Raw genomic sequence first — 19,673 nt, 5'->3', positions numbered from 1 at the left:
GTACCCAAAGGCTCTGTCCCCAGACACTGCTTTATATTATCTTGAGTCACATAATCAGACACCATGGACTGACTTATCATTGCTACAATAACTAACAACTTTTTGTTTGTATGTAAAGCATTCTTAAGTTATATGAAAGGTGCCTATAAGATTCTTACATATAAGTCAGTCTGGGGTTATTAGTTTAGTAGTTCAAGTTACAGAGAATTTGCTAATAGTGTAAATAGTAAAAATGTAGAGAAAACAGTTCAGTAATGGTGAAATGTTTATGGCAGAGTATATGTTTGAATAAAGACTTTGTTACATCATTAACAATTTTGTATTTGTAAATATGATTGTCCTGTTTTATTGACTCTGAATGTGAATTCATGGAGATCAGGAGGCTGTTTTGTGAAGAACATAAAATGTTTTTTCATGAAGGCCTTTACTGGAAAATCAATTTGTTTTGTTTCCAATATGATTCACAGTGTTCCTATCCCAATAAACAATGAGTCATTATAGTAAAGTGAGCAGGCAAGTGACCAAGACAGCTGAAATCCATTGTGGAAAAATGTCATGTCCGGTTTGTCCTGAATGAATTAAAACAAACTGAAACACAGTTGTCCCAGTTTTTATAAAGTTCTATTTATAAAAGCTAGTTAAATTAGCTGATGGTGACCGCTGAGCATCATTTTAAGTTGTATTTAAAAAATGTAAAGGCATGAATGCATTTATAATGTGTTTGTGATAGGCAGGAAAGTCTCTCTAGAAACGTCTTTGTTCATGATCAAACGTCAATCTTTCGTATCTTTACATATGCTTACACTAATGCTTTGTGTGGGCACCTTATTGGTTTGATTTCCACTGGGGCTTCTTACTTTTACATTACATGTGTCTGAGTCTCTATAATCTGTAACATCTGGTAAAGAACTGAAAATGTGAAGCTCATTGCAAACACAGAGTCACTGAACTTGTCTGCAGACACATTAAGTGTAGACTGAATGTGAATGAAGCGACCAGTACCAGTGAGACAGGAAAGACAGGAGAGGAGAACACACTGCATCCAGATTTGAGGCATCAGTTCCATCAGTGCACGCCTTTTCAGAGGTACTTGGAGATTTCCTGTCAGTGTGCTACCAAATCCTCCTTTGAAAATAAGTTAAATCAAAACTATGTTTGGACAGGAAATAAACAAGGACAAAGTAAAATACTATTTATTTTTTATGGAAGTACATGAATATTGATATACTGAAATATTCCGTTTTCATAAATACAATATTAATGCACACATTCATTTGTTCTGTGTTAGTGAATAAACATAAATGTATTAAAATGCTTTAAAGGGAAACTGATTTTACACATCAAAGTCTGTTTAAAGGTTGTTTGCAGGTGCAACTGCATATGTTAAAGAAAACACTGCATAAAGCCTTTTGCTACTTCAGAGGAAGCTGTACAAAATCTGATAAATTGCCTGAAGTGATGTCACATGAGTCAATGTTGTTTAGGACAGACCTTGCTACTAGCATAGTATACCTGTCTTTGTACAGCTGAGCAATTCTAGTTGAGTTGCATTGTGGGTGATGTAAGCAGGTTTTGGAAAGCAAAAAAAATGCATGAAATAAATAAATGAAGATGTCTCTGATTCTGCTTCAACAATGTTGATCCTTTTTTTCTCTCTTAACTGCAAATGTGCATGTCTGTGTTTACTAAATTATTGCTTATATGAGTTATTGCATTGATGTGTATTCTACCACAGCACAACATATTATGTAGCTCCATATGATTACTCTGATGTCATTTATTTGCATTCTGTTGTTTCTGGCTGTGTTGTTATGGTCATCTGTATTTTGTTTGTTACAGTGTGATTGTGTGCGACTGTGGCTTTGTGTGTCTGTGTTTGTGACAGACTGGAGTCCCAGTTATCTGAAGCTCAGTGGATGCAATCCTCAAATCGACAGAGCGTCTGTCACTTCTTCATAATATCTTCCATCATCACTCTCAGGATTTAGAAATGTGTGGCGGTGAGGTTCTGTGAAACAGAAGGACAGGAGAGATCAAAAAGAGGAAACAAAGAAAAAGATACCAAGTGGGATAGAGACAAGAAGAGAAATATACCAGCCCGTAACATACAGAATATGTTCCAGATTTTTCTTTTTCTCTCCAGTGCCATGAAGCTCTCAGTTAATGGAGTTAAGGAGGTTAATGAAGAGGAACAGAACATGTTGCCTCAAAGTTTGCGACAATCTAAGAAATAATGGTTAATGCATTTTCTCTTCACTTAGCACCATATGGACCTTTATATAAATGTAAGGCTCTAATTGCATTCAGTTATACTGAATTGCTTTTGCAACACTGCCTCTCCTTCAAGTCTGCCAATAAAGCTTTAAAGCTACTTAAATGAACTGAATCAAACATATCATTTTATGCCATAAACTGGACATGTATGACTTTCATATAGAGACGTGTCAGGTTTTTATTTGACCAAGTTCCTGCTTCTCTTAGTATCACTTTGAAAACCTCTTCCTGTAATGTGACTATATTCATACAGTATCAGCTGCAAAAATGAATGCATATGCATACATGTATTCATTCATTTGCACATACCTACATGCATGCTACTATGTGTGTGGCCTGTGCACACTTTCCAATATGCTCCTCTTACCATCTACTCTTACATCCACTATATTTTTGTAGCACAGTACATGTACAGTGACAGCATTTGTTTATGTGTGTGTGAGAACTCCCTATCTCTCCCATAAGTCTTTGCTCCTGTAAACTGTATGTAATGGACCAGTGCCATGTCTTTGTTCTTGGTTAGATTTCTCCTGTGGGAACAGAAAGATAAAAGTCGCACCCAACTAAATAGTAAAACAGACCAGGCAAAAGCACGCACACTGAACAATATACAGACATGCATGCAAACACAGGTGTATAAACAAGATTAACCAACAAACATGCACACACTGGGCCAATGTGTTCAGGCAGAGAGCGATATGTCATCAGACAGAGATTAATGATATGTGCTGGGATGAGCTTATTTCTGATGCATATTTATGAAATACAAAATGCAGTTTAGAAATCTGTGTTTGGCTGTGTGTGAGAAAACAAAAAGGGATGTCATGTTTCAGATAGACTGAAAATACCATTCTCACCCTTCCCCCCAAAAAAATTCCATAATGTTCAATCAATTTATAGTCCGGGTCATGCTGCTCTGGCAGAGTAGGAATCGACGTACTGCTCGAGAAACAATATTTTAATCATTGTTCATTAATATTACCTCAATCCATCATTCCTACGCATCACGCTGAGATGTGAATTCACTCATTTTCCTACTTCCTTGTCAGTGAGGAGGTGGGTTTATTAAAAATGTGATGTTTACTGTTTAAAAAGTAAAGATGTTATTTTAGGTAAGACAGCCTGACTCCTCATGCACCTCCTCTAACACAAAAGCAGGCATTGCTCAGTTCTTTTCAACCAACGATGAGGAGCTGTAACAGAAGACGCTGTTGCTACAAACATTTTAGTTGTAGTGCTTTGCTTTGGTTATACTTTCATTTCAGTAACTGTAGTATGTAGTAAAGCAGATGAGGTTGTAACAGGCAGTTAAAACTCATTTTCATTTGTTGCACTGATGATATTATTTAATTGACATAGCTGGATCATTAGTACAATGAGCACCTAAGTTGAAAAAAATGGATTGAAAAGTATAAAATATGAGAAAAGAAATCAATTATGAATTCCACCAAAGCCATGCAAAGCCTCATATCTCAGATAAATGACTCTATGGTGCAGTGATTTGTTCCTTATTACAGCAACTAAGAAATCCAAATATGAAAGAGCAAATCGGGCAGTATGTCCTCCATAGTAGCAGCTCATGATGCTCATGGGTACTGTAGTAATGAAGTAAACCATTTCTAACAATACATGGTGAGGTGATTTCAAATGCATGTGTGTGTGTGTGTGTGTGTGTGTGTGTGCACGCGCACGTGCGTGCTCATACCTCATACATATTACTGTCTGTTACGGCAGATTGACAGTGTAGAACGGCATCATGAACGGAGGAGAAGAGACAGGACTTTGTCACTTTGTCGTTAAAGAAGCCTCCAGTCTGCAGGTTGTCCACGACACCAGCTAGAAAGAGAGAGAAGAGGAAGACAACAGAAGAAAACAAAAAAATGTGTCAGTATGGGAGGAAAAGAGTTTAAAACAGAAAAAATAAAATAAAAGAGAGATATTTTGAGAAAAGAAGGAGTACTCCTTATGTGAAATAAACCTCACTAGAATTCCTGGCAATAAAAATATTCTTTTCAGTGACTGAGCGAGCCCAAACACTATTAACTATTTTCCTCATTACAGGCTATCAGCCCAGTGTGGTCTAATTAGAGCTGCAGATCTTCTAAAACAAACTGGATGTCTCCCAGCATTGTGGTTGTAAGATTTCCTTCCCCTGGAGATCTACATTTTAGAAGTATTTTCCCATGCAGAAAGTCAAACCTAAATTAGTGTGCTATTATCTAAAAATAAACAAACGTTTTTTACAATAAAAACAAAGCCAACTCACAACTGCAGTGCTTTACACCGGTCATTTTAGAGCCTATTTTAATCTTCTCATGACCCACGCTAGCATATGAAGCCAGACTTAGAAAACCTCCATCTTCAGCCAAGTCATTTCTGGAAAACGCACCACCTTCTCTTCACTGAGAGACTTCACTGAGTGGACTTCCTCCACTGAAATGTTATAATAACATCAGCAAACAGCTAAAATAATACCCAATGTTGTGGAATGAATTCAAATTGTGTGCAGCTAACGTGAAGGTAAAAATACATCTGTGTGTATGTTACAGTATGTAGGCCAGAAAGTCCCATGGGGATTTTAGAGTATTTCAGACAAACTCTCAGGGGAACGCTGGGATAAATTATATACATACAGTATATTTTCAAATTAATTTAATAATAGAAAGCCACAGATTTAAGAGAATACATTTAACATAAACATCACTTTCACAGAGCAGTGATTTTGTTACATGAAGCAGTGGGCAATACAGTTCAACTCTTCCACCCAAATTTCAGACAACTTGTTTGACTTAAACTAAATTATATTTCATTATTCTATTCTAGTGACATAGTGTGACTTACTTTGGCAGCAAGAGAGAACCACCTTTATGCCAATTTCTCCGTAGTCTTTGACGATCTGAAACACACACACAGAGGCACAGAGCAAAAGGTCAGAAACGGCATAATTTAATTAGTTTGACAATTCAATCTACACTAATTGAATGCTTGAGGAGCTAAATGAGAAGGAAAGGGACACAGGGATGAATAGGGGATGAGTTCAAGTTGTTGAAAGGAGACAAGAAAGGCAGAGCTGAAACTGATGGTTAAACAGAAAGAAGAAAAGATAGATAAAGATAAAAGGATCAGAATCAAGTTTGTTTTTGCTTTTTTTACCTCCAGAATCAAAGAAATACATTTTAAGATCCTGAATAAGATCTGTAATAACATTGAACATTTGGAAAATTTTGAGAGGAACTATATTGTTTGGCTTTTATCTATTCACCTGTTTATTCACATATTTCGTAAAAAGAGGCATTTAGCTGAATTTCAGATGACAAGGTTGCAGAATTGTTTCAATTCAATTATTAAAGCAGACTTGTAAGAGTATTCAGCATTTCTCTCTTTTTGTGTGTATGTATGAGTGTAAATGTGACGTATACATACACCGCGTAGTGTCTTGACTCCCACAGTATCGAGGAAGTTTACAGGGCTGAGGTCGAGGATGATGGCTCTGGGGAGTGAGGGGTCATGCTCAGCATTCACTTCAATGGTGGCTATATCCTTCTGCTCCTCCATCTCCGGCTCCCCCTCCTGGACAGGAGACACAGGGCAAATAGACATGAGATGTTAATCAGAAACCCTGTTTATCCAAAAGTTATAGGTAGTTTGGAACCAGAAGAACTAATCTCAGGAAGTTAACTTATGAATTATGTATGGATGTTTGGAAGTTAAATAATAGGATATGTTTAAAGAAAAGCATTGTACTTGTGACAAGAAGTCAGTTGGTGCTCATGCAGTACGTTGAAGAAAAAAGGGAAAATAAAATTATTCTGATTTGAAGGAAATGTTTGTTTGTTGTTGTTTTTGGTTTTTTTTTTGCATCAATTAAATATCATGTCTCTAATCCTCCTCACCATGTCTATTTTGTTCTTCTTGGCAGCTTTCTTGGCTTTCTTGGCAAGATTCTCCTCATGCCTTTTCTTTTTGGCCTCTAGTTTCTTCTTCGCTGACAGGATCTTGGTAATGTCGATGCCAGACTGAAAGAAACAGCAAAACACAAAATAATAGTCAAACACAACTGTTAAATCCTGTTTCCTTTTGAGATAATTATTATAGCAGCAACACACCACTGTATTTTTCATAATCCTTTGCTTCAAATAATTTTTAATTCCTTTGCTGTTCTTTTTGATCAGCCAAACTATCTTAAAACTGGATCAGGGACTTTTGTCTCCCCCTACTGGCAGTGAGAGTAAAGCTGTGATTGTGTGACACAGGCATGCAACATGTGATGATGCACACCTGAATGACTGGTACAGTACACCACTGGCCATAACCTACTGCAGTGGCTGTAAAACGGTGGATAAATTGCTCTGAACGTCACACGAAAAGACTCATTTAACTATCAGAATTTGATCCATGCAGTCTGATAACATTTGGAAAGAAGAGCTGCACGATTAACAACCAAATGGCTAGTGCGGGAATACTGTGCCTAACATGAGATTTAAAAACTCAGTATACTGTGAAATACAGAGAGATTTATCTGGAGGTGATAGGCTTAACCAGCACCATGTGAACTTGTTTGGCAAAGGCTTGAACATAATGAACGTTCATGTTAAAGTAACACACTCCAGATTAAAGCAAAAACATTTCAGTTTTACAGGCCTGCTCAGTCACACCACATGTTTTCACCTATTTTGGCTAATTAGACCCCTGCTCAATTTGTAGGGGAACCATAGATGTGCCTTTAAATTGCACCTATTCCTTAAAACATATGTGCAATGTGTGCTCACTTAGTCTATTATTATTATTATAGGATATAAACAAGCAAGCAGGAGGAATCTTCATGAATATGCAAGAGTTTGCATCAATTGTTCTGTAAATAGTCTGAAAACAGTTACTTTTTCCTTGGAAGTCCGAAGTGAAACCATGTGAAACATATTGGAACAACATGTGAACAGCAGCAAAACAAATGTTTACTGCTCATTACAGGTCATAGAAGCACAAATATTTACCTCAGCCAGTTTAGCCGGTTCAATTAAACAAATACCTCAAAACAAAACTAAACACAAATAGAGCAGGTATGCCAGGTAGCAGTCATGCTTGTTGATGCTTGTATGGGACGCAACCACTATTACAGGAAAGGAAATGAAGTCAGTTGCTCAGTATAAATGATGCATTATCTTGAGGAAGTGAACATGAATTAAACTCCAAAGTAACTTTTCTGCATTCCACAACTCAAGACCACAAATTAACAAAGTTATATCACTTTAACTTTGAATCACAACTAAAGATTTTAAATAATCATTTTAACTGAAGCAAGAGATTCATAAAGATTAATTCCTAACAATTGGTAATATTTATTTACTCCAAGGAATGTTTTATATGTTTGTGTTTTTACCTTGTAATTATAAATGGAAACTGGTTTACAAAATGATTTCAGTTTCATGTCAAAGCCAATGGACAAGAACATTTCCTCTCAGGATGAACAAAGATCACGGGCATTTTTAAGTCAGCTAGCTAGTATTGTTGGTTCGGATTTATCTGCCATTAGGAGACATGGCGCACTAAAAGTACACTGCTGCTGAAGATCTGCGCCTCCAAAAAGATTAGCACCGAACCAAAGACAGAGAAAAGAACCACCATAAAAAAGGGATGTTTTTCAGCTGTATAATTCAGGGAGGAGAGATGACTGACTTTTGTGCTGTTAAAATATACATGAACACAGTGAAATCTCTAACGGCTCCTGTCAGGTCAGAAGTGTCATCTATAGCTGATCTACAGGTCACTGCACTTTTTTAAGAGAGTGCCAATGAGTGGATAGTTGTGGATAATTTAAGGTTCCCATTTTCATTAAAATCATTTTTATATAACATTTATACCACCTGTGTGTAGAAAAACTCAATTTGCAGTAACTATAGACTGATGAATTGAGAAACCAGTAAATGGAAACACCCAGAAATGTTTTAATGACCAACAGCCAATCAAATTTTCATCCTTATGTTATTGTGATTTTATTTCATGATTTGTAAGGCAGTTGCAAAGTGGATCAGAACAATCACCCAAACCTTTCCAATGCTCCAAAACCAATTAGTTGAAATGCAAAAAAAAATTCTTCAGAGTTTGTGTGACATTTAAGTCAATAAGACAATATAATAGTATGAAAAAGCCTTCATGAAAAAAAACATTGTACAATTTGCCTCTAAATTCTTCTCTTACGGCATTAGTGGTTGATGAAATTGCAGCACTTAGCCTCCACTTACACAACTGCCACCCATCAGCTAAGTTGCTGGCAGTGAGAACAAGCAGTAAGTGATTCCAAATATGCTGAGCACCTTTCACTGTTTCAGGAAAAACAATCACCAAATTTGAGTCATTATTGTGCCACAGACTGGTAGAATATTGAAAACACTACTTATCCAGATCCAAAAATGACCAGAATTTATCTGCTGGCAGTTTCTCACCTTGTAAACAAACCTGCAGCCTGCCAGTCAACGGCAGCTCTATGAAAGCTTATTTGCGCATCAAATATCAGAAAGAAATAGGGGACCCAGTGGCTTTGACATGCTGACATTTAAATGGATGAGACGTTCCATTATCTCCCTCCCTGATTCAGTCTCTGCTTCTCACCCTCCCTCCATCTTTTGTCATTTTTTTTTTAAACTTCCCTCAATCTGTCTTCGCGTTTACCCCAAAGAGCTGTGACAGAGGAGGAGGAGTAAGAAACAGGGGGGTGGAAGGAGGAAGAGGAGGAGGAGGGGGTGTTTGAACAAAAGTTGAAGAGAAGAGAGGAAAAGGAGAAAAGGGTGGGATGACATGTTGAACAATGTCTGTCATGGCGGTGATGCATGAATTGGTGAAATGTCAGGTCAGTTATTAGTGTGTCAGAAATAATGTTTGTAAATGAGGAGTTAATTGTACAGAAATTGTGACAGGAGAGATTGTTGCGGGAGTTGGTTGTTTCATTTTCTCTCTCTCTGTGTGTGTATGTGTGTGTACTTGTAGTGTATTTATATCTGTAAGTTGTCCATCATGGTGTATTTGTATGTTTGATACTGTTTTTAGAGGGCGTCCACATTAACAAAGGTATTCTTGTCTTTGTCTAAACTCATTTTAATTTTAGATGTTGAGAGGGAGAACATATTATTACTCGTCTCTACTTTAGAGAGCTCTTTGAGGCTTAAGATCAGGTTTGGGGATTAGGGTGAAGGCTAGGTTAAGGGTTGGTTTGTGTGTGTGTGTGTGTGTGTGTGTGTGGGTGTGTGTGTGTGTGTGTGTGTGTGTGTGTGTGTGTGTGTGTGTGTGGGTGTGTGTGTGTGTGTGTGTGTGTGTGTGTGTCTTCACCTTCTCTCCTAGGGCATCTTGGTACATCTCAGCATTGGCAAAGTAGAGGGTGGCAGAAGAACGGAAGATCAAAACACCTGGAACCTGCTTCACCTAAAATCAATCAGTCAGATAACCTATCAATAAAGCATCAAAAAATCACAATTTCCCACACAATACAATATTTGTTACTTTGCTATTAGCGGAGAAGAAATTAACAGTGGAAAAAACATAGCATAACAGTTTGTTTTTTTAAAATATCATCGTAGTAGATGATAAAAATGTTCTAATTAGTATTAAACACATAGTAGAGCCCATGATTATGGGACAGCCAATAGACTGAGAAATAACATTCAATATATGAACATGCAATGCAGGGGTGAGGTCGAGCACTGGTTGAAAGTGCAGTGTGGTCTGATTAGACACTGTACATAACTCCCATTAACATGTCTATATTTAACTCTTGGCTATAATATCAGGGACAAAAGAAACGGAGGGACAGGTGTGCTTTGTGAACAGGTGGTGTTAACTGACACTTTGCATTTGTCATTAAATTACACACTGAATATTTTGTCTCTTGACGAGTGCTTGTCCTCACTCCTGCTTTCAGGTTATTGAGTCATACCTGACTGTAGTCCTCCAGAGGCCTGTAGATATCTGTGTCTTGGACCTGCCCTAATAAGGAGTATTTAGGCCTGGAAAACACACAAAACAAACAACTGTATGAACGATTTGTTGTTTATGCTGCAAACTAAAAAAAGAGAAGGACTGAATTAATTGTTGGGTGTGGTAAATGCACATGTGCAAATTGTGCCAGTGGATGTGTGTGTTGTTATTAGTGGATAATCTTGGGTGTGTACAGCCCCACGGCCATGTATTCTTACAGCTGTGTCCTGAAGATGACTGTAAGCATAGAGAAACCGATGGCAGCAGCCAGTCCAAGGTCAGGGTTGAACAGCACAGTGAGGATAAAGGTGACAACCCAAACCAACTGTGAGTGAGTGAGAGAGAGAGAGAGAGAGAGAGAGAGAGAGACAGACAGACAGACAGACAGACAGACAGACAGACAGACAGTGATCAGTAAAACAAGGCAACTAGTTGAGCAATGACTTAATATATTGCTCATTAAATGAGAAACAAAAACACTGGTTGGAAGTAAATTGCAATTACTACTCTATGGTCCATATTTACTAAGATCCCAAATAAAGGGTACTACATGCTTTTAGTTAATATGCATTTCCTAGGTGATCTACTAAGAATAACTAGGTGCAACAGAGTGCACCTATATGAGGGTTTTGCGTGAATAGAGAGTTTGGACAAACAGAAAGACCATAAGTACAAAATGAAATTTGATCTCATGGAATTAGAGGTTCTAGTGGAAGAGGTTAACAAATATATTGAATTAAAAACAATTATTACCAGGAAAAAACACCATATAGGAGAGTTCAGTTCAGTCCAGTTCAGTTGCTTTTATTGTCCCCGAAGGGAAACTTAAGCCTAAGGGAGTATTTGTGACAAAGTCAACGCTGTTTGTAAATCCAAAAATCTTCCACTCCAAAATCCATCTTGTGCGTATTCTATCGTTGTGCCTGTCTCCTCTCCAAAGTGACAGAAGTCGGTAAATCAGGGAGTTTAACTCAATTGTGACTCCTCAGAAAAGGTAAAGCAATGCAAATTCATTTGTTTGGCACCTTTCAGCTACAAGGCAGTTCAAAAGGCCATAACCTCAATGGGGGTTGCAGTCACATTATAAACTTTGAAATTAAACCTAAATTTGCTTTTTTATATTCGTAGCAATGTGTTCACAACTGAAACCTGACATACAAACAATGTAAAGTTCCTTTTTGATATATTAAATATATTCATAGTGTTTTTTCAAAGAAACACCTTTTGACTTGTCAGATCAGGAATGTCACAGGTGGAGTTTTAGGCTATATTGTAACTTAATTATGAAGGGATCTTCCACTGGTTAATGTGAACGGGAGAAATACAGCAAGAAAAAACATGTCAATGTTTGTTTGGGCATCTGACTGATTTAGAACTTACTTTAAAAATTGATTATTTGTTATTTACAGAGGAACTTTACAGTGTTTGTGTGTACTGTCTGTGGATATCATGATAACATAATAACTGTATCCTAACTGTATTTAGCGTGCTAGTAACCATACTAACTAGAAGAGAGTTCCCTACAGCCATGGTGGTGCATGGAGTTTATTAATCATGTGCTGTAGATAGAAGGCAGTATCTTTGTCTTTCCTGCTTTCTATAGACTCGATTAACAGCCAATACTGTTTATCTGATAGACTCTAGTGTGTCACAAATAGCTTGTGAAGCCCAGTGATGTAAATTAATATTTAATCGAAAAATAAACAGATATAATCATGGGTGCAGTATATCCTGATACCAAAATGTTAATGAATATATCTTTTCAAACATTAACCATTTCCTTGTCTGTTTTTAGTACACTCACCATGTCTACTTTGTTGCTCCTCCATAGTGCAGGGATGTCCATGAATTGCTTAATCATGCCATGGAGGTTGACATAGATGATGGCAGCCAGCACTGCCTGCAAAGCAAGTCAAATACAGAAAGAAATATAGTTTTAAATCCTGAAACATATAATTAACCTGTTTGAGGTTAGTGTATAATAATCTCAAGGAGGTGTGGATTTAAAAGCCTGAAATGAGTTAGTGGTGTTTTACATATAACAAAATAAACCATTGAACTACTTTTTATGTTATATTCTTCTTTTTAAACAAGTGAACCACTGTGCTTTGTTAAACTCATAATCCTCATACAATTTTAGGCACTCTCTCTAAATGTATGCAATCCTTCAAAGTGGCATGTTAGGGAGTGAAATATAATTTTCCTTTCTTTTGAGACACCACAATAATCTAAGCTTGGTACCTTTTCTCTTCTCAATATACACCACCTCCCTTGGTCAGATTATCGTCTCACATGGTTTCTCTTGCCATTACTATTCCAATAATAACCAGCTGTGTATGTTTTTCCTGGCAGATGACCCAAATGTCTCAGCATGAATCTCTCCAACCAAGTCTGCTTGGACAGGCACCTATCATCTCATGCCTTGAGTATTGTAACACCCTTCTGGCAGGGCTGCTAGCATGCACAGTACAAGCATCCAGACTGCTCATGTCATTGCATACCATTGCACCCACCCACCTACCTGAAGTCCCTCATTAAGATTTATGCACCTTTTCGTTCTCTACAATCTGCAAATGAACAAGTAGTCCAACCATCATGCATTACTGGAAATCTAAATCTTTCTTTCAAAATCAAACTCAGTTCAAGAACAACAACAAATCCCCCTCTGTCTGAATAACTGCAAGACTCACCTTAGTTCCTACTCACCTTATATGCTCTCTTTCTCACCCCCTCATTATCTATCTCCCTCTGCCTCTCCCCCTGTCTCTCTCCCTCTCTCTCTCTCTCTCTCTCTCTCTCTCTCTCTCTCTCTCTCTCTCTCTCTCTCTCTCTCTCTCTCCCTCTCTCTCCCTCGCTCTCTCTCTCTCTATACATATATATATATATATTGTTAATAACTTCTTACTTCATGCACCTGCAAACTTGTGGCACTCATCAACACTGTCTTTCACATACAATTACAAACATTCACATGTGGGAGTCTTTCTGTACAAGTGAAGTCTGCCACTGTTGGCCTGCTCTGGAGCGCTACAGGACTTGCTCAGGAGCATCTCAGCAGGGATGGGAGAGTGTTGGTGGAGAGGGTGTAGGATTCAAACAGACAGCTCTAAAGCTATCTAACATGCATATATACACACAGTGCAGAAAAACAAGGATGGATTATCTTTTTGCAAGCATATTCATAATCAGAATTGGACACATGCTTGTGCACAGATGTGAACAGGGGAACCCCCCCCCCCCCCCCCCCACACACACAGTACCTTGGGCAGATCTTCAAAGAGAGCTCCAATCCAGAGCGTGATGAAAAGGATAACTACGGCTGATAGAGCCCCAGCAACCTGCAGTGAAGAGAAGAAGGAAGATATAGGCGTGATGAATAGAAATCAGTAGAGAGATCAGAGGATAAGAATTGCAGAAAAACTGAAGAAACGATGAATGATGTGGTGGTTAGTAGAGTGAATAGGTTCATGATTGTAAGAGGAATCAAGGCCTCCTCTCCTCTCTTCTTTCCTCTCCTCCCCTCTTCTCTGTAATGAGCCTTGGCAGATTAATGGTTTGTCAGACTAAAAAAGGTTAGCCTTTCAGCAATTCTGTGTTTATGTAGGTGGACTTCAACAATGTGAGTGAAAATCAATTGCCTAAGTGTTTTTTAATGATGCCACTTATCGGAGTAACGTTAATTATGGCCGCCTTTTTATTTAGTTTAACCTTTAAAATCGCCCAGGTTTGTACTTACAGGCGGGGGGACATGTTGGGATTAAAATGCTGATTGGAAAAATTATCTCTCTGCAGAGCGAGAACATTTCTCTAAATGTTGTTAAAATGTCTATCAGTCAATACATTACTACTGCAATATTTTTAAGTGAATATGCTTTTCAGTGAGATAATGAAATAAATGTAACAGTTTCAACTTTACAGTAACAAGTCAACATGGATATCACAAGGGGCGGGGGTAAGTGATTTTTATTTCTTTTTTAATTTGGGTGAACTGCGCCTATATATTTCTTATGTATTATTCTGTCAATCTAGACCTACTCGCATCATAATCTGAACCTGTCTCCTCAAAGCTTCTACATCTTGCTGATGGGCACTTGGGTAAAATTATGTTCACTCATACAAACCTGAGTCTTCCCTCCTGTGCTCTCCTGAACCATGGTGCGAGACATGGAGCAGCTGATGGCAAAACACTGGAAGATTCCTCCGACTGAGTTACTCAGACCAAGGGCGATTAGTTCCTAAAGCATGAACACACACAATGTTGATACACAATACATTACCCTTAAAACAGCTGCTCGTCCATGTATCCACCACCCATCACCTGCCTACCTGGTTACTGTCCACCTTGTATCCATATTTTAGCGCGAAGATTCGTCCCAGTGAGATGGCGATACCATAGCCAACCACAGACAGAGCAAAGGCGTCCCCGATCACCTGACCAAATAGAGAGACATCTGGGAGAACAGGAGGCTGGAGGCTGGTAGACACAGACAGAGACATCAATGATTTCTAATACTTCATTTCTCACATGTGTAAACACACATTCTTGTATGTTTACAGTGTCTGTGTGTGTGTGTGTGTGTGTGTGTGTGTGTGTGTTTCTCACCCCGATGGAATAACTCCCACCACATCCACTGCATATTTCTCCTGTAAGTCAACTTGCCAGGAGACAAGTGTAGCGATAACGACCTGGAGAGACACATAATAAAAGAAATGTGTTAGTGGATGCTAATGTGTGTTTATCTTTGTAAGATTACATTTAAGTGCACACACATATTCCTGTATACTCACCCCAAGCAGCTCCACAGGTATAGGAACAGGTAGTTTTTTACTCAAGTACGCATTGAGCTCCTTAGCGAGAATGAGGCCAACAATGGCGACGATACTGACCACAAGAGTCCCAATGTTTGTCTGTGGAATGAGATAACACACCTCCAGCACAGTCTGGGAAGAGAGAAAGAAATGTAAAAATGTACATTATATTACATACATGAAAATGCAATGTTAATTTGAGGTTCTTGTAATTCCAGTTGAAAGATAAAACCACCACTGAAAGGCCTGTCAGCTCGACTGACATGTTGATATACTGTAAGGCGGAGGCAATTGACTACGTAGTGGAGATAAAATCATGCATTAAAGAGGGTCAACAAGGGTAACTGATGAGACAGTCAGACAAGAGAGTATTACATTTTCCAGAAAAAGCTTAACAATGTTCAACAGTGAATGCAGAAATCATGCTTGGGCTGTTGGGCCAAATCCAATGCACAGAATCAGTCAATTTATGTTGTCAAGAACAAATGTCAAAAATTTTCTGACACAGGCTTCTTAAATCTGAAGATTTGCTGTTTTTCTATGGTTATTATCATTGTAAGTTGAATATCTTTGAGTTTTTTCAGACTGTCAGACAAGAAAAGCAGTTTAAAGATGCTACTAAGTACTCTCAGAACATGACAGGCATTTGTTTATCTATCTGACATTTTAGCTTAAAGATAAATCCGAACAGAGTCATCAGTGGTGGCAATGACTATTAGTTCAACATTCACTTTAACATAATTTCTAGAAGTGAGCTAATGTTAATGATTGCAGATTTGTCCTTACAAATAACAGTGAGAAGGCTCCGCTGTGTCTCACAGGGCTGATGCCAAAGGTATATTTGAGCTGTGACACAATGACGTGGATGGCAGCTCCAGTGGTGTAACCTCGGACCAGTGGATCAGACAGGTAGGTCACCACGAAACCGAACTGGACTAGACCAAGCAGAATCTAAAAACATACAGTAACACGATTATAAAACACACAACGATTAAAAAAATAGCTTCATGTCAGAATATCTGTGTCTGCCTCTGATGACCTGATAATCATAAGATTTTTGACTTGTGCATAAGACACAAAATTTAATGCAATCGCTACTCCTTAATGTCTCCCAAATCTTAGACTTCCACACAAGAATTTAGTTTGTTCAAATATTTACCTGGATCAATCCAGACATGAAGGTGACGGCTGCTGCTACTTTAACCCTTTCTGCATCCCGGGATAAAGTGTCAACTATACTCGAGTTGGTCATATTGTCCCATATCATGAAGTTCGAGTCTGGGGCCAAACGTTCTATCACCCCACCTATCATCACACTCATCACCGCATATGTTCCTGGAGAAAGGGAGCAGAGATATAAATACACGTCTGTGCTGCCCAGCATTATGGAAACAATATATATTTGAAAACTGGACTGTGTCATAACAGCTGGAAACATGCTGAAGATATAAAATGAAATCAACTATCAAATCCCCATCTGTCAAAATTAACTAAAGTCAGTGTGTAAGTACAAACCAACTGAGATGTGCTTGGATGTGCCGAAGATGAAGTAGATGAGGACGGGGTAGAAGGATGAGTAAAGGCCAAAGACTGGCGGTACAGATGCCAGCAAAGCATAGGCCATACCTGCAAGGATACAAAGGATAATTATGATTTCAATAACAATACTACAATTACAGAAAAAGCATAGCAATAATGATATTATGACATAGGTTCATATAATACAACATGGTTAAAATGATACATAAACAATAGGAATGTATGGAGAATGGTCATACATAAGTAAAAATTGTATATATGGATAAGTACAAAAATACATGTCACTTCTCAGGAAGATTGAATATGAAAACAAATTTTGATTTGTTAATAATTAATACTGTAATTCTTGACTGCATTTTGCCCTCATTGTATGTTACAGGTATGTGGAAATAATGGTCTTTTTTCTTGGTATGTATGAAAAGTAAATTTTTTAAAAAAAAAAGTAAAAAAAAAAGTAAAAAAAGTAAGTTTATGTTTTTTATACACAGTAATTGATCAACTTATGCTTGTCATGTGAAAGCATTGGCTGGCTGGTATTCAAGTACAAATGTACAATCAAAAATCATATTTTGTTCCATGTTTCCCATAGACAAACACAAAAGCACCCTCAACAGACAAACAACCCCTACTTAAAATATGTCATAGTGACAAATATTTGTTTGGAAATGCAGTAAAAAGAACAAAACCATCACAACAAAACACGACCTGCAGATTAACATTTGAAATAAGTCAAATTATTATTATTTTTACATTTTCATTCCTCCCTCACTGCATTTCTGCTTCCTAAACCTGCATCTCACCCTGTGGCAGCTGCATGATTCCCACACTGATTCCAGAGATCAGGTCACCCAGCGCGTTGTCTCTGATGGAGTACCGAGGCAGCCATGATACAACAGGAAAACTACCCAGCATGCAGCTCTTCAGCCTGGGACCAGAACACCTGAGTGTGTTTTTCAGGCAGAGAGAGAAGAAGAGTTGTCACATACAATTTGATATCAGTGCTCCAGTACGTAACAAATCAGTTCTTAATCTTAAGTCTACCTCCTGACAACTTTAGTGCCTGTCTTGGTGTTGGTTTGACCCCCCTTGTCTTGGCCTCAATGTTGACTAATGTTTTCCCACTACCAAAGGAAAGTTAATAAATGATTGTTTGTACTTTTGGTTTATTTCTGCGTAAACACAGAACATAATTGAAGGCCTTATTTGGGTGAATCATTTATTAGCCAGATTCCTGATGTAATCATTAAAAACTTCACATAAGCAATGTTCTTACATTTGTAAAAACATGTCTACTGTTGTTGACACGGATGTGGTCTTTGCTCTGTTGGTCTAATTTCAATTCTCTAATTGCTTTATTTACTTACAGTATCTGACAAGTGACAACATGCATGAGTATTCATGTTGGAAACAACAGACTGGTAAATACCTTTTTATTGTAAAACATTAGCATAACATTTAGCCTGTTGCATGATTAGAACCTGTGAACTTTTATATGCTATCCACGGTACAAGATTTGAAAGAAGCAATGGATAAAGCAGGTCTTTGCACAAGTTGTTGATTGTAATATGATCAGTGAAAACCGTTTAATTTGGGTTATCTTCTCATCACTAGAGTAGAAGATATAATCAGTGACAAGGGGTCCAACCTGGAAGCAGTGGTAATTTTTTTAAATGTGAAATGTAGTGTAAAGTTTACCTCATTGAACTTTTGACCTTCTCACAGAGAGATGTTTTTGAGTCTGACTTTTCTGCCATCTCATCTACAGCTTCTTCATCCAGGATCTCCCTGTGGACGCTGTAGCTCCTTCGCCTCATCTCTGTCATGGCTAAAACAAACTGTTATTGCAAAGAAAATGCATCCATTACATTATAAGCATAAACATATCCAAAAAAACCCAAACATAATGACTTTTCATCACGTGCAGGAAGAGCTACTGTCACTTTTTAACATATCCATCAGTTGGCAGCTAATAAAATATAATTTTAGATGTTTCATGTTGATTTCTATCCATCTGTTGATTTTGGTGGGCGCAACAGTTTGAAACTATTGTTAATAATTACCTTATCTGGTCCAGCTGTATCAGAGTTGTTTTATTAGGTTGAAAATCTTCCAAACGCCAACAGTTGGTCTATTATGTTTGTCTGGAGATAAATTTTAGTGAAGGATTTCAGTAATGTAAGGTTTTGTCCTCCTTGATATCTTTGATCCGTTTTTCCAGTTCAGGACATAGATCCAGACCCTAATCTATTTCTGGTGACAGCTGTAATGAAAATAGTCCAACTAAATGAAAAAAAGCACAAAAAAGATAGTACAACCCTCTTTATGAAGAATTAATCCTGCCTGTGTGTAGTGGTCTCCAGCCTTCAGATTGAATTTGCTATTGAGTTTTCCATCCGATCCAAGCGGTTCCAAACAAGAAGTTTTGATTGCTTTTCACTGCAGTCAACAGATTAAGGTGAGTCGTTTAATTTCAGAATCCACCACAAAGAAGATTCTCTGACCAAGATATGAGGAAATTCCCTCTCTTTCCTCTGTGTCCTCTCTCCCTCAATTGTCTGTAAGTAAGTCTCTGCCTGTATTGTGGCTCCAGTGCTGTGCCTTGAGACCTTGAAGAGGTATCTAGATATGAGATTGGACAATGCTGAGAAGGAAGAGGGCAAAGTTCCTAACTGCCCATGCAGTTGTAGAAGTGCAAGGAGTGTTACAAGTTAGAGATGAGCCTGCATAATATCTACTTGTACTCATTTACTGAGCGAGTTAGTACACTGACTTTGTATTTATTGTGATATATTTAAAATGTATTGGGTCAATCACTTTTGGCCTGAAAATAAATAAATAAATAAATGAATAAAATTGTGCAAAAAAAACAAACAAACAAAAAACCATGAGAGCATGACTTATGGGTGCAGCATACTGCGCATAAACATAGGAAATTTAAAAAATGAGTATCCACATTAATATATAGACATAATTGCAGCAGACACAGTATATTCATATTCACTCTACTTCTATCTGTATGTGATAAGATTAGTCAGCTTTTTCAGCCAAGAGAGGGCTGTCCTTGTTTTATGATTACATCACAGGAC

General features: G+C 37.8%; 1 protein-coding gene across 1 annotated transcript; it reads right to left on the bottom strand.

Annotated features, from left to right (window-relative positions):
• Positions 1-1,284: 1,284 nt before the first annotated feature.
• Positions 1,285-18,852, bottom strand: slc26a6 (solute carrier family 26 member 6). Its single transcript, XM_053316890.1, has 20 exons — positions 18,648-18,852; positions 18,283-18,412; positions 17,388-17,527; positions 16,564-16,674; positions 16,208-16,383; positions 15,835-15,999; positions 15,028-15,180; positions 14,843-14,925; positions 14,566-14,713; positions 14,361-14,474; positions 13,500-13,577; positions 12,044-12,139; positions 10,458-10,564; positions 10,199-10,268; positions 9,595-9,687; positions 6,168-6,290; positions 5,698-5,844; positions 5,116-5,170; positions 3,980-4,110; positions 1,285-2,008 (listed from the first exon to the last, which is right to left on the bottom strand). Exons 2-20 carry the CDS (start codon positions 18,408-18,410, stop codon positions 1,985-1,987), a joined length of 2,142 nt encoding a protein of 713 aa, XP_053172865.1. The 5' UTR covers positions 18,411-18,412; positions 18,648-18,852; the 3' UTR covers positions 1,285-1,984.
• Positions 18,853-19,673: the final 821 nt, after the last annotated feature.

Source organism: Scomber japonicus, chromosome 4, assembly GCF_027409825.1.
Source record: "Scomber japonicus isolate fScoJap1 chromosome 4, fScoJap1.pri, whole genome shotgun sequence".
NCBI lineage: Eukaryota > Metazoa > Chordata > Actinopteri > Scombriformes > Scombridae > Scomber > Scomber japonicus.
This window is presented reverse-complemented; position numbering and strand designations above follow the sequence as displayed.